Source organism: Molossus molossus, unplaced genomic scaffold (genome assembly GCF_014108415.1).
Source record: "Molossus molossus isolate mMolMol1 unplaced genomic scaffold, mMolMol1.p scaffold_m16_p_16, whole genome shotgun sequence".
Lineage (NCBI taxonomy): Eukaryota > Metazoa > Chordata > Mammalia > Chiroptera > Molossidae > Molossus > Molossus molossus.
Window position 1 is genome coordinate 18,706,612 of NW_023425351.1, and position 14,588 is coordinate 18,721,199.

The following is a 14,588-nucleotide window of genomic DNA, read 5'->3' on the forward strand; positions in this document are numbered from 1 at the left end:
GCATTCTCCATCGGAGCCCTTTCTAGAGAAACCAGTGCCGGATATGACTCAGGTTAGTGGACCGAACACCCAGCTAGTGAAGAGCGAGGATTACCTGCCATCCATAGAGCAGCAGCCACAGCAAAAGAAGAAGAAAAAGAAAAACAACCACATTGTTGCAGAGGATCCCAGTAAAAGTTTTGGTAAAGACGACTTCCCTGGTGGGGTTGATAACCAAGAGCTAAACAGGAACTCACTAGATGGGTCTCAAGATGAAAAAAAGAAAAAGAAAAGGCCGAAGGCAAAAAAAGATCCCAAGGAACTGAAAGAACCCAAGGAGAAAAAAGAGCCCAAGGAACCCAAGACCCCGAAAGCCCCTAAGATTCCCAAAGAGCCAAAGGAAAAGAAAGCAAAAACTGCCACGCCAAAACCCAAGTCCAGCAAAAAGTCAAGGTAGGCCATGCACAGAAACAGCAAACAGCTCAGATATGAAGAGCCTGTGAATCTGGCTGGGGTGGGGAAAGGGAGAAGGAAACGCTTTGATAGTCATTGTCAAGTTTCTTTTTGTAATGTTCAAGCTAAACAGTTAAGATTTTTATGCATTCTGAAATTGAGGACTCAGTTATTTTGAACTACTGATTTGGACAATAAGTTTTAGACTTTAGTGGATAGAAATAATTTTAAAATGACTTTCTTGTATTTTTCTGAAAATTTTTCACTTAAACAGAACCAAATTGCCAGCATAATTATTTGTAAGTATAGATCAACAACGTCATTGTTGGTGACAGTGCAGAACTGGGGAAAAAAGGATTACAGAAGCAAGACAGGTCACTATATTTCATGAAACTTTTCAGCCCCGATTCCCAAAATTTGAAACAAGGAGAATTAATTCCCTCCACTTGGTGGAGTAAGGCTTCCAGGGGGCAGGGTTGAAATCTTAGTGGGCAACTTGGGAGAAATCAAATGGCAGTTATCCATTAGATATGCATTCAAGAATAGCAGAGAGTTTAGGTTCTAGGAAATAGCCTCCTCCACTCCATACTTCCTCTCCGTACTTCCCCCACCAACTCCCTGACCCCCCAGAAGGCATATTTACTCAGTAAGAAAAGTTGAGAGGAGAAGACATTGAAGACTAATTTTTTTCATTTGTACTGAACATTTCTTACAACTGTTCTGAACCAGTTCCAAACATCTGAATCTATTTTTCAGAATATGGCTCATGTTAGAAAATATAGTTTCCAGATGGAAGTATGGTCAGACTTGGTTAATCTGAACCTGTTTGCAAACTCCATTAGAAAACACACGCCACCTCCTACCCTGTGTGCACATATGCATGTTCAGTTCTGCGACTGACGCGCTTGCTGTGAGCTGCTCGAGCTCCCTCAAAGCCTCCTCTGGTGGGCTTTTCTGTGGTGCATGTGCAAACACACACCGAGGGGAGATTATTTCTGTGACGACAGATGTGCAAAGTGAAAGAACAAACTTGGATTTTCAACTTCCTGCTGAAAATATCTAAACAATCCAAAATACATTACTCTGTAGTGTTTAGAAAGTTTGAATCATAGTCATTTATAAATTTTTGCCATCAGTACTTTTTATGGTGTCAAAATAACTGAATTGTATTCAATAACTAAATCTTAATAGGCAACTTAATATTTGCATTCACTTAGGAATGTTCTTTGATGCCTCACTATGTGGTCTCTTAATTGAAAACCATTATTATTTTCTCCTTGTGAACACTCTTCTAAACTCACAGCCTGTTATGTAGAAATATTTCATTAAATACCTGCTATTTGTAGGCACTATATTAATGTTCGGGAGCTGAGCAAGGAGGACTTGGTTAGAATTTCAATGTTACTTATGAAGAGTTTTGAATACACACACACACACACACACACACACACACACACCCCTTTAAATCTAAGTGTTGTGCTTTTGGTAGGAGAAAGCATGTGCTTATTTGGGAGAAAGACATCGCAGCAAAATCTAAAAAGAATGTTTTTGTTTTTTTTTTTAACTTATAATGTTAGATTCTGTATTCTAAGGAAGCTTTGAGAGCTCAGAAAATACACCACCAAGACTAGTTTTAGCCTCAAGATGTGTCTGTCTTCAAGGTCTGTCTTAATTCTGTGAATCTATCACCTAATGTTAAAAACTGATAAGAAAAGAAAAACCCATTATATCGTGCATCTGGTCATAAATTTCCAAGTATAATCTTTCAAGCTTTGAGTATACAGAGAACTGGCCCTAGCTTCAATAACGTATTTTAGCATCCCCTAGAATACATGGGGCAGATAATATAATGCTGTCTTTAACAATGAAACTTCCCTAACAACTGAACAACTCTTAGGAACTTGGGGCATTAAGTCCAGTGAGTGGTTGGCACCTCATGCCTCCTGGGTAAAGGTACAAGCCACTAGAGGAGCCTTTAGCACGGGCCTCAGCTGTCCATCCTGAAGTTGGAGTTGTCTGTGCAGAGTACGTTTTTGGCATTGCTGAAACTGAGTAATGGCTTTGCACTCGAGTCACACGAGTGCTTTTGGTAGGAGGAAGGGCATGCAATTATTTTCTCCTAGGAAGAAAGTCTGGTAGTTGTTTTCTCCTCTGTTGCTTTAGACTAATCATCTCAGTTGATGCCTCCCATAGGTTTTCCCCAAGTGGTATGAGCATACTTTGGTGGCACACTTCTGTTGAGTGTGGAGATGTGCCCATGAAAAGGGAGCCATTCTAACATGGCCCAGGGGCTCAGAAGGCTACCTTGAGGGGGCGCAAAGAGAGCTTTCAGCACCTCTCTTGGCCCTGGTGACTTTCACTTGTAGGGCCACTTGCTGATGATTTACGATGACTTGTGATGAGGAAATTCCTGAGAGGTTTTCCTGTTGTCGATGGGATGCCCCTCCCAGTCCAAGAATATGGTAATCGAATAGAGATTTTCAGTAGATTAACAAACCAACCCATTACGTTGTTGAGCCACAGGGGGTCTATTGGTCAGATGCATCCAGTACGAGGAATTGTGATCTCATTGTTCTGCTAAATCTGGAAAGGAAATAGCATCCTGAAGCAAGGATTTACATGCGTACAACTACATGTAAATTCTGAATAGCAGAGCAGAGTAATTATGTAAATTGAGTATGCAGTGATGAAGGTAATAGGGGGTTTGGATTATGTTAGTACTGGGGTTGAATTGCCATAGCAGTCTGCTTTTAAGCATTGGAGTACAGCAGTGGCAGTTTTATTTTGCACAATGTTACGTGATACCAGTTATTTCCATCCTTGAATAAGTTAACTTGATGAATTTGTTTATACAGAAAATAATTTTCCTACAGAGGGCTCAAATAGGGGGAACAAACAGAAGTGAGATGAGAAACGCAGTGCAGAGCTCCTCACATCTTTCCTGTGAGGTGCCGCGGGCTGGATCGTTGGTGAGGTTCTGTGAACAGATGTGTTGTCCTCTGAGCTGTGGTGAAGGAAGTGACCCACTGGTGGTCTGGCTCTCTCTGCATTGTGTCTGTGGCAGGGAGTGAGCTTGTTCTGTCATTCACATTCTCAGTAATAAAGGCTGCAAGAAAGGGTGGGTGAGGTCAGTGGGGCTGATTTTCCTGTGTGCCTTTATGATGTGCTTCTCACCCATCCCACCGCATTCCATAAAGTAGCTGAGGCTTGAATTTGTGGCCATTCCCAGTGAACTGGCCTTTTTGGTAACCAAAATATAATTATATTTGTCTCACCTGTGTGGGAGAACCTAACAGAATTTACCCAGAAGCTGTTAGATAGAACAGGAGTAAAATGGAAAAAGGTGTTCAGCATTTCAGAAAAAGCTGTTTAAAATCTAAATTCTTCTTTCGATTAAAAACATTCATTTATTTCCCCCTGTACCATTTTTTATTGTTGTTGTTGTTAAATATACATATTTTTTACCTGTTTTTTTTCTAGTGCGCTCCCCAGGTGTCCTTATAGCTTTCAGATATTGGCAATTAATATTGAAAATAAAAGTGAAGACATTTGTGGGCTGAGAGAATGCCATTTGCATATGGAGGGATTCATGGAGCTGAAATATGGGTATTTGTGGTCTCTTCAATGCGTTTTCTGTTATGTGTGCATGGCCCTTGTGAAATGGGCAAGAATTTGAAGGAAGTGCTTCGTTTGAATGACTCTTGAAGGATTTAGGGGTCCATTTAGCTATATAAAGGTTCTTCGAGTATCCATGAAGACGGGAACTTGGCTGAAGGTTGTGACTTGACTGCTGAGGCTTCAGTTAAGTGAAACCATGGACTTGCTTCGGGTGCATCCTCTGACAGGTCTTAGTCCTTGCTGTTTTCCATCCTTGATGTTAAAGTCAGTCAAAGCTGAAACACTATTTCTCAATTAAGAGTGAAGATACTTTAAACTGAAAAATAAACATACTAGTCTTATTTTAAAAAACAACAACATAGTAAGTACCAAAAACATGTAAAGCGTACTTTTTGCAAACCATACCTTATCATTATCATTAATATTTATGTGACAGCTTTCTGCTGAGGAACCTAGCTTTTCAGATACTATTTTCCCAGTGATGATCTAAGAGCGTAGCGATCTTTTACCCAAGAAATATTTGTATTCAGCCAGCAAGCCCAAAGGTGGGATATTTTGGTAAACAAACATATTTTATAGTGTGCTCTTATACATGTAAAAATTCTCTGCAAAGATTAGACACAAAAGCAAACTATTAAACCAGTTTTGCCAACAAGTAGAAAAACCCAGGTATTTGGACATCTCCCATCAGGTACATAGGTGATAAAGTAAATTAAACCCACAGTTTTTCTTCTGTTTACTTTCTTTTCTTTCTTTTTTTAAAATCCTCACCTGAGGATACTTTTCTATTTATCTTCAGATAGAGTGGGAAGCAGAGTGAGGGAGAGAAAGGGAGAGAGAGAGAAACATCGATGTGAGAGGGACACATCTACTGGTTGCCTCCTGCCCTGAGGTTCGTGCCCTTGGCCGGAATGGAACCTGTGACTCATTGGTCCAAAGGCGGGCACTCTACCATTGAGCCAAACTGGTCAGGGCATCTTTTTTCTATTCAGACACTATGATTTAGTCTTGACCTAAGACTCTAGATAATTGGAAAGACAAATTAAATATTTTGGACACTGCTTGCAAAGAGGGTGTAGATTTCTTTAACATGTGGTGGTAAGATGGACTTTTGAGTTTTTGTGGTGCTGGAGAGGATCAAGGAAGAAAGAGCACTGCGTGTCTCTGCCCACTGACCTGCCCTGCCTTGTCTCTGGTTCATTAAGTTCAGGCCCCAGGTCAGAGATGGGACCAGGTGCCCCCTCTTTTCTGTGGGTCCCAAAGGTTATCTTCTCATTGAGAAATGGACTGTCTTCTAAATTCCAGTTTCCCTTCAGAATAACCACCTCAGTCTTTCCATTGCCAGTGACAGGCCACATTGTGGCCCATTGTCCATCTTATTTTTCTTAAATTGGCTGAATGAGCAGGGAGGAAGGGCGGTCAGCCGCTGTTTCGTAGAGACCCTGATATCCTTGACTTTGTGTGGTTCAGGTTATAGTCACAGGGGAAGAGAATGCCTAACCACATTGACCCTGAAAAGCAAGTTCTGCTAACTCATGGTCTGTGCTTGTTGCTGAGTGGGCCACACTGGGCCTGCTGGAAACTCACTGCTGCCAGTCAGTGAGCTGAAGGGACTTCAAAGCAGTGGCCTGTGGCCACTTTGGTTTCTGTGGGAGAGGGTGATGTAGATCCCACTTTCAACTCTTACTGTACCCATCAAATGAAAGGTGAGAGGTGACAGGCCATGGGGAGCAGTAGGATATTGAGGGGGATTTTTCAGGAGATAACAGTCCTTTGAAGTCTTTCTTAAGTTACTTTTAGGGTGGAGCACGTGTTGCTGTAGCAAATGGGTGTGATGTTAGAGTTGGAAGATAAAGAGCAGAAGGAATCATAGCTTTCTAAAATTATTATTAAAAATGTCTATGTCGCCCTGGCCGGTTTGGCTCAGCGGTTGGAGCGTCGGCCTGCGGTACAGAGAGACCCGGGTTCGGTTCCCGCTAAGGGCACGTACCTTGGTTGCAGTTTGTCCCCGGCTCTGGTTGGTCGTGAGGGTGGCAGCCACTTGATGTGTCCCTTCACATCGATGTTTCTTTCTCTCTCTCTTCCTCTCTCTCCCTCCCGCTCTATCTGAACAAAAAATGGAAAAATGTCCTCGGGTGAGGATAAAAAAAAAAAAAATGTCTATGTATAAAAATGCTTTTGAAAAGTATGAACTTCTATACAAATGCAAAATTTGTCTCAGGATATATAAAATTTTTTTTGCTAGTTGTCTTCCCCCTAGATAAAGGCCCTTTTGAGTCATTGGATGTTTGTGGGAACCACGTAAGAGCATCAGTCACCGTGAATGCCAGCCCTCATGGCAGCCGCCTCTACACAGAAGTCTATGTGGCTTTAGCTTAAAAATGCTAAATAGGGAAACAGTGTGAATTAAGAAAAAGGACACTGTTCATTTTTTTAAATTGAATTTATTTGGGTGATATTGGTTAATAACATCACAGGTTTCAGGGGTACAGTTCTATAATACATCATCTCTATATTGTATTGTGTGTTCACCACTGCAAGCCAGGTCTCTTTCCATCGCCATTTATTTCTGCTTTATACTCTCCTATTTCCCCACACTCCCCTTTCCCTCTGATACTCACCATACTGTTGTCTGTGTCTATGAGGTGTTTTTTTTTTTTTTAATCCTGTACCTTTTTTACCTAGTCCCCCTCATTTTTTTTTTTTAAACATTGAAAAGAACACCCTTGAACTTCCATTAGAACACTAATTTTATATATAGCCCTGATTCCTGTAGGAATAATATAATTTCATGGCAGTTTGGCTTCTTCTTTGAGGGTAGGTGGTGATATTTTCTCCTCATTGGTTTTACCGTTTGCTCTGCTTAATTCTCCACCTACCTATAGCACCTGATGAAGATGTGGGTGGGCAGCATGTCTCGTGTGCTTTATTAGCGACCTGACTGATCAGAGAAGGTAGTTATTATGAATGTAGGGAGTGCGGATCTGACTGCCAGTTACCCACACTTATCTCCCTTCCTGGGGCACAGGAATGCTGTGCATAAACAAGGATGGCATCTTAGACATTGGCACAAGCAGACAAATGTCTGCCCTATTGTTGCTACTTGGAAGAATGTACTATATACTAGTAAAGGGGCATTGAAAGGCATTTTTGGCATCATTTTGAATGTCTAATTCAGTTTTTTAAAATGTTTTTATTGATTTTTTTTTTTTTCTTTTTCAGAGAGAGAACAAGGGATAGGGAGATAGAAACATCAGTTGGTTGCCTCCTGTGGATTGAGCCCAAAACCCAGGCATATTTCCTGACCGGGAATCAAACCGGCAACCTTTTGTTGCATGGGTTGACACTCAGCCACTGAGCCGCACCGGCTGGGTGTTCGGTTTTTTATGTTGCATTACAGTGCTGAATAGCCGAAGTGCCTAATTTTTATATTGGGCTTCTGTGGTCAGATAACATATTAGCTAACTAGACTTCTTTTCCATGTTACTTTTGGTAGATCTTGATTCATCCATAAAACTCAATAACCTTTAGATTTTTAGTGATAATTCTTGACTGCATGCTGCCTCTTGTTTTCCTCTAGAATACGTTCAATATTTCAGATTGACTTGTCTCTTTCAGGAGAGCTTTCTTACTCTACCTTCTCTTGTGTTCATTTTTTAAAACATGGTCAGCACTGTAGCTATCCTCAGGACAGGGTCCTAATGTTATTGGAAGGCTCCCCAAGGATGGTTCCCAGGTGGCAGAAAACACTCACTGGGAAAGGTTTCTGAGGCCTGAAGGATACCCCCCAAAAGGCCAGGCCAGTGCCGGACTCCTGAGGAGATGAGAGGTTAGAGGCCTTTAGGTCAGTTGCAGGATCAACCATGGGCTCTGCAGCCCGAGAGGTTGGGGTTCCAGTTTTAGAACCATCACTTCTTATAACTTGATTGACCCTCCGTCTCCTCATCCTTGGGCAGTTTGATTATAAAATGTAATGGCGAGGCATATTGAGTTTGAAATAACACATTTTTAAATGAAAGCAGATTTGTTTTCTATTACCCTTCTAACAATGCTATTTATCTTTTTTAATTTTTTTTCTTTATTGATTTGAGAGAGAGAAAAGGAGAGGGAGAGAAAGATAGAAACATCGATGAGAGAGAACATAGATTGGCCGCCTCCTGCATGCCCCCCACTGGGGATTGGGCCCACAACATGGGCATGTGCCCTGACCAGGAATCAAACAGGCAACCTCTTGGTGCATGGGTTGACGCTTAACCACTGAGCCACACTGGCTGGGCAACAATGCTATTTCTTACCTGAGAATTCAGCATATGTACTTAGAGAATACTTAATGCTGTAAGAGCTACTAAGGTAACAATTTAGATGACGTTATTTGTTTTAAAGGTGTTCCATCCAGTGACTTTGAGCAAACTTAAAAAACAAAGTATTAATAATTTGTTGGGGTGAAGAATTTGTGGGTGGAGGTTAGGAGTTTCAGGTGGCTTGCCAGGCACTAGCTGTGGAGTGAAGCACGTGAATGCCCGACGGGAAGCATCCGAAGGTTGACTGCCGGGGGTGGGCAGGCATCAAGCGGCTGGGCCAAGGGTCTTGCTCCTGTCCCCTCGTCCTGCCCAGATGCCCGCTGCCCCAAGGCTGCCTTGTGGGGACCGTCGCAGAGAAGCCTGGGCCTTGTCTGGGTGCTGGGCGCCTTTGTCCAGGTGTTGGCCTTTGGGGTTATTGTCTGTCACGCAGTTTGTTTTCTCTCTTTCCTCATTAGTTTAATTTGTCATCTGCATTTTACTACATTCTACTTTGGCTGTTAAATTTTATTTTAGTCTCGGGACTTTATTTAAAATTGTTATTCTCTTGGGTTAATTTTACTTTCGCATGTATCTGTATCATGTTTATGTTGCCTTAATTGATCCTTTAAAAATTTTACTACTTTATCTTGTGTCTTTTTTAGTTTAGTTTAGTTTATCTCTCTATCTTTTGATTTTCTTTTTCATTGTTTAAAAACTTAGAAGACAGTTCCATACTCTCAATTTGAGAAGCTTGATTTTTTTCTCTCTACCAGCATTGAGCCCTTGACCCTAGCAGTTTAGTTTGTATTTAATTGCAGCAGCTTATCTATTAAGTTCACTTCTTTTTAAAAACGCCTTTTGAGCATAAAAAATATAAGGATACACTTCAATACCTTTTTCTCTTCTTCTAAAAGATTGTCCTGTGACATTTTGGCTAGAGTCCTTGAAAATGAATCTGTTTAATCTTTATGACCCAAGCCTCAAGGTTGATTTTGCCCAGTGTGATGAGAATCTTCACTGACTCATCCCATCTGAAGGGTCCATTGGACTGGGACCTCCCTCCCATTGTGCAAACATCTTTATTAACTGACCACATTCTTCTCATCACATTTGGTACCATAATAGGGTTGCTATTTATACTTTTTTTTTTTTTTAGGAATTGGATCCTTAGGCTGATGCTAAGTGTTTTACTACATTCAGTTTTGTAAATAAGTCAGAGCAGTTCGCTGTCTTTGCAGTGATTCTGCCGCTTTGCATAAAGCCCTGTTTAATAAGCCTGCATTCTTCCTCACCAAAAATAATTGGTTATCTGTGTGCTGTATCTTAGGTGAATTCATCCAACCCCATTTCAGGTGGTATCACTCAGCCCATCTTGGTGGACATCTGCGGTGAAAAGCTGACTGTGAATCCTTCCTTTGGGTAGATTCCTTCTTTGTCCCTCCAGATGACAGATATTCTTCTCTGAATAGAGTTTGTGTTTTCCTAATGCTGTTTCTCGAAGCTCAAGTCCTCACTAATTTCTCAAGCCGGTATGTGCCTTAATCACATTGAGGGCAGTCCCAGAACTTCAGAGCTTGGTGTGGCAGAGCTGACCTAAGTGTCACTTAGCTTGGACCATGAGCACATCCATTGCCCACCAGTGTGACTTCACTCTCATGACGAAATGTGGAATGTAAGCAATGCTGGGAAAGGGACAATAGTCCTTAAAACTGCCAGCAACCTCCCCAGAGGAACGTACTCTGTGAGATCACAGGGCTTGTCTGGCTTCAGGAGTGGGTGGCTCTGTGTCTCAGTCGCACCGGTAATGATGGGTGATAAGGATCAGGAAGTAAAAGAACCTTGTGAGTAGGGAGAGGAAGTGTATAGATAGATACACTGGTTTTTAAAACTGCTAAGGTTCACTCTATTTTGGTAGTACGTTAGCTCCATTGCTCTGCGCTCCATAGGTGTTTCACCATAAAGACAGAATCTGTGTGGGGCTTTCTTAAAGGAGTTAATGAGAAAAGCCATTTAGAGTCGTGCCTGCCACATACTGAGGGATGTATGTGTTTGTTATTGCCTTGACTTGTATCATTTAGTTAAATTAACCAGCGAACACTTACTATAATCTACCAGATCAGACACTGGAAATATGAAGATAAGTAAGAGACAATTTCTCCTCTTCTTGAGCTTATAGGATAGTTGGAGAAAGACAGAGACACACATACAAGTGCTTTGGTTTTAATACATTATAGTAATGTTACCAACAATTTTTGTGTATTTTAAATGTCCTTATGTGGCCCTGGCCGGTTTGGCTCAGCGGTTAGAGCGTCGGCCTGCGGTCCCGAGAGACCCGGGTTCGGTTCCCGCTGAGGGCATGTACCTCGGTTGCAGTTTATCCCCGGCCCTGGTTGGTCGTGCGGGTGGCAGCCACTCGATGTGTCCCTTTCACATCGATGTTTCTCTCTCTCTTCCTCTCTCCCCCTCCCACTCTACCTGAACAAAAAATGGAAAAATGTCCTCAGGTGAGGATAAAAAATAAAAAATAAATAAATAAATGTTCTTATGTGGGGTGCATCATGTGGCATTTGGTGGAGTGAGATATTACTTCCAGACTGTGGTGGCCAGAAAATACTTCTCTAGATGAGTGATGCCCAGGTCCAGACTTGCAGATGAATAGATTGGGGGCACAGTGGAGGTGGAAGAGATAGGTGCATACTTTAAGGAGTGGTTCTGCGTGTCCGCTGTGTGCAGCAAATGGAGTTCGGGGTGTGGGAAAAGGAGAAAACAAAGCTAATGTTGCCAGTTGCAAAAATTGCAGAGGGCCTTGCATGTTAGTGCTGAGAACCTCTGGCTCTCACAGACATGGGACTAGACTTGAAGCAGACGGTGGTCGAGTCCAATTTGCATTAGCAAGTTACTCTGCTGATGGCTGGAGCATGGGTGCGCTTGTGGGTGGTGTGGTGGCAGCACCATGTCACTGAGCAAGGAGAGGTGGGAGGCAGAGCAGGTTCAGTAGAGGAGTGAGGCAGACATGATTTCTCTGAGGCCGAGGCCGTGGAAGGCCAGGATAGAAAGTGTTCCCTGTGCACACCTGGTCTTTTCGGGCCAAGCCCATGAGTGGCCATCGCTGTAGCTGCTGGAAGTGCATCAAGGTTCTGTGTTTGCTCCACACAGCTCCGAAGCCTCATCCTCAATATTGTGGCATCCATTCAAGGGACATTCATTCCTTTTTTTTTTTAATCCTCATCTGAGGATATTTTTCCATTTATCTTCAGATAGAGTGTGTGGGAAAGAGAGAGGGACAGAGAGAAACATCAATGTGAGAGAGACACATAGATTGGTTGCCTCCTGCATGACCCCGACCAGGGCCAGGACTGAACCACAACTGAGGTACATGCCCCTGACCAGAATCAAACCTGAGACTCTTTGGTCTGTGTGCCGACGCTCTAAGCACTGAGCCAAACCAACCAGGTCTAGAGACATTCATTTTAATAACATTCTTTTCTCTTCAGTTGGAAAAGCTGCCCTCTTGGTGCATTCCAGCTTTCCAAATTATAATTTGAAAGAGAAATGTCTGTATGGCTATGTTTTGGCTTTGACGTTATGCAAGAGTAGCTTTGAACCTTATAGATTTAAATAATGACTGTGAGTGTGGAGTCTCTGTCCTTTCTCTAGTAGTTTGATAGCAGGTGACCCTGCCCCGGGGATCCTGAGAGGATGGGTCGGGAGGCAACTGTAGTAGTAGAGGTGGGAAATGATGTGTCTGAACTAAAGCAGTGGTTGTGGGCCTTTGGGATTGCCTACCTGTTTGTTCTTCCAGCTGGCATAGAGCAGTGTTGGTAAACGACTTTTCTTCTCTTCATGTTGCTTGGATGAAGTGGTATGTGATGTGAGGTCCTGTGCATAAGTCTCTGCAGTTGAGTTGGCCCAAGTGGGTCTGAGCCAGAGCCAGAAAATATGTTCCCAGACTTCTCAGAATACATTCCCAGCTGCTTGTCTTCCAGATGTGTGAATGTGGCCACTTGTGCCAGACCCTGCCAAAGCTCTCAACCATTAGCTATCTCATTTAAATGTGATGACAAACCTTGGAGGAAGATGTAAGTTCTAGCCTCATTTTATAGAAGAGGAAACAGGGAGAGGGAAATTAAGTGACTAAATCAAGGGTCATAGACAGGTTATAAGTGACCGAGTTGGAATGTGAACTGAGTCTATTTTTGTTTTTGTTAATTTTCTCCCAAGGATATTTTTCAGTTTATCTTTAGATACAGTGGGAGGGAGGGAGGAAGAGAGAGAGTGAGAGAAACATTGACATGAGAGAGACACATCGACTGGTTGCCTCCTGTACAACCCCAACCAGAGCTGGGGACAAACCTCCACCCAGGTATGTGCCCTTGGTCAGAATCTAACTCGCGATGCCTGGGTCCTCGGGCTGACGCTTTATCTGCCTGAGCCAAACCTGCCAGGGCTGAACTGAGGCCTATTTGGCTAAGTTGATGCTCTTCACCACCACTCTGCACTGCCCACATTTGTGAAAAGAAAAATTCTGACTTTGGTGTTTTGGGCAAAGAAGTTATGTAACACTTAGTTGAAAATCCAAATTAGTTTATTGCAAAATAGGAGCAAAGGTCATTTAATTTAAATGATTTCATCTTGTCCTTGATTGTAATGTCTATGAGTGGATATTGAAGATTTTGTAGCTTTTTTTACTTCTTAGCCTGTTTTTGATTTGTATATTGGTGCCATGAGAGGACATTAGTGTGGAAATGCTTAGCTGTCTCTGAGCGACATTAATAGTGCAAGGTCTAATGAGTTTAGAAATCTTTCAGTAATCAGATCTGGGATGAGTGCTTCCCTTGGCTACAGGCTTTTTGTCTAAGCATTTGGAGCGGTCCTGTCCGGCGTTGAGCTGTTTTGGAGGTTTCGCATAGCTCCTTCTTGGGAAGGGCAGATGGAAAATCATTAGCACGTCTGTCCTGCAGCAAGTTGATGTTTTGTCAGACCTGGGCTCTGGTGGGCTTCAGGACGGTGAGCCTTTTGCTCCTATCGGATGGTTCACACAGGGTGCAGTAACCCCACTCAATTAAATTGTGTGCTTTGCTGTGTGTAGAGAGGTCACCGTGGAAAGCACTTGCTGCCAACTTACTTCACCTGGCAGTGGTTCAGCTCTGTGACAGCCTACCTCTGATTTAAACAAATTTGAGAAATATGTAAAGTTTTGGAAGCAGTTTTGCACTGATTTGATAAAAGAAACCACAAAACACTGCAGCGCAGGTGTTGAGAATGTTTGAAAGCTGATTGAGGGAAGCAGATGGCTTTAGTCAGTGGCATCCAGCCAAAAGAGCAGGTGCTGGTCATGTGACCGCTGGTTACCAGGGTAATCTGATTGCTCTTGGCGTGCAGATGAAAGGGAAGGGGCCCAGCGTTCAGCTGTAGTATTGTATAATTTGTGGCAGTTAGAGCGGAAATAAATGCTGGAAATGGAGCCTCATAGTGGGGGAGACTTCTGTCCATGTGTAGCGTAAACACTAGGACAGTTGGATGAGAAACTGTTGTATGGATTTTTTTTTTTTAATTTAAAAAATATTCTTTTGGTGAGTCTTTGGGGACTTCAAGTTTTTAGGACACTGCCTTTTTTAAAATAAAAAGCAATCTACCATTTGTTATAATCTTGACTTATAAGTAATTTCCTTATGTGGGTATTTACTATGCTAAATGTTAACAAAACAAAATAAAAACAAGCTCCAAGTACTTAAAAATAACTAGTTTAAACTTGTCAAAGATTTTATTTACTCATTACAAAAATATATTTTAGGTGTGTGATGGGCGCTTTATTATCTTAACAAATAGTATTGAAATATTTTCCACGACACATGCTTTACTTAAATAACAGTGTATTGGTGTCTTGGCCTCTTCCTTTTTTCATAGCTAAGGCTGAAAAATACTGTTTAATGCATTCTGTCTGCACACTTTTCTGGGAATTTACAAACTTCAGTAAATAAACTTTTAAAAGTTTTTAAAAATACATTCTTTGTTTTATAATTTTATCAGAATTTTAGGTTTTCTAGAAATAATAAATATAATCATTACTGAGGTTGGATTATTTTAAATGTTAGATAACAAGTGATAATTTATATTAGGAAACCTTGGGGCAGTTTGGAAATTGGAATGTAAGCTAACATGAAGTGTATGTTTTAAAAGAAAGTCAAAGTTTCTAAAGGTGATGGTAAACGTAAATTAAAATTTTGTTTTGTAGAGTTTATTCATGACTTTTGAGTT

General features: G+C 41.8%; 1 protein-coding gene across 2 annotated transcripts in view; it reads left to right on the top strand.

Moving 5' to 3' along the window:
- Positions 1-14,588, top strand: part of CHD7 (chromodomain helicase DNA binding protein 7) — a 198,239-nt gene that overhangs the window by 114,321 nt on the left and 69,330 nt on the right. For both annotated transcript variants that reach the window (XM_036263971.1, XM_036263972.1), the window contains exon 3: positions 2-432. In XM_036263971.1, the coding sequence (XP_036119864.1) occupies positions 2-432 (431 nt within the window). The remainder of the gene's footprint in view (position 1; positions 433-14,588) is intronic.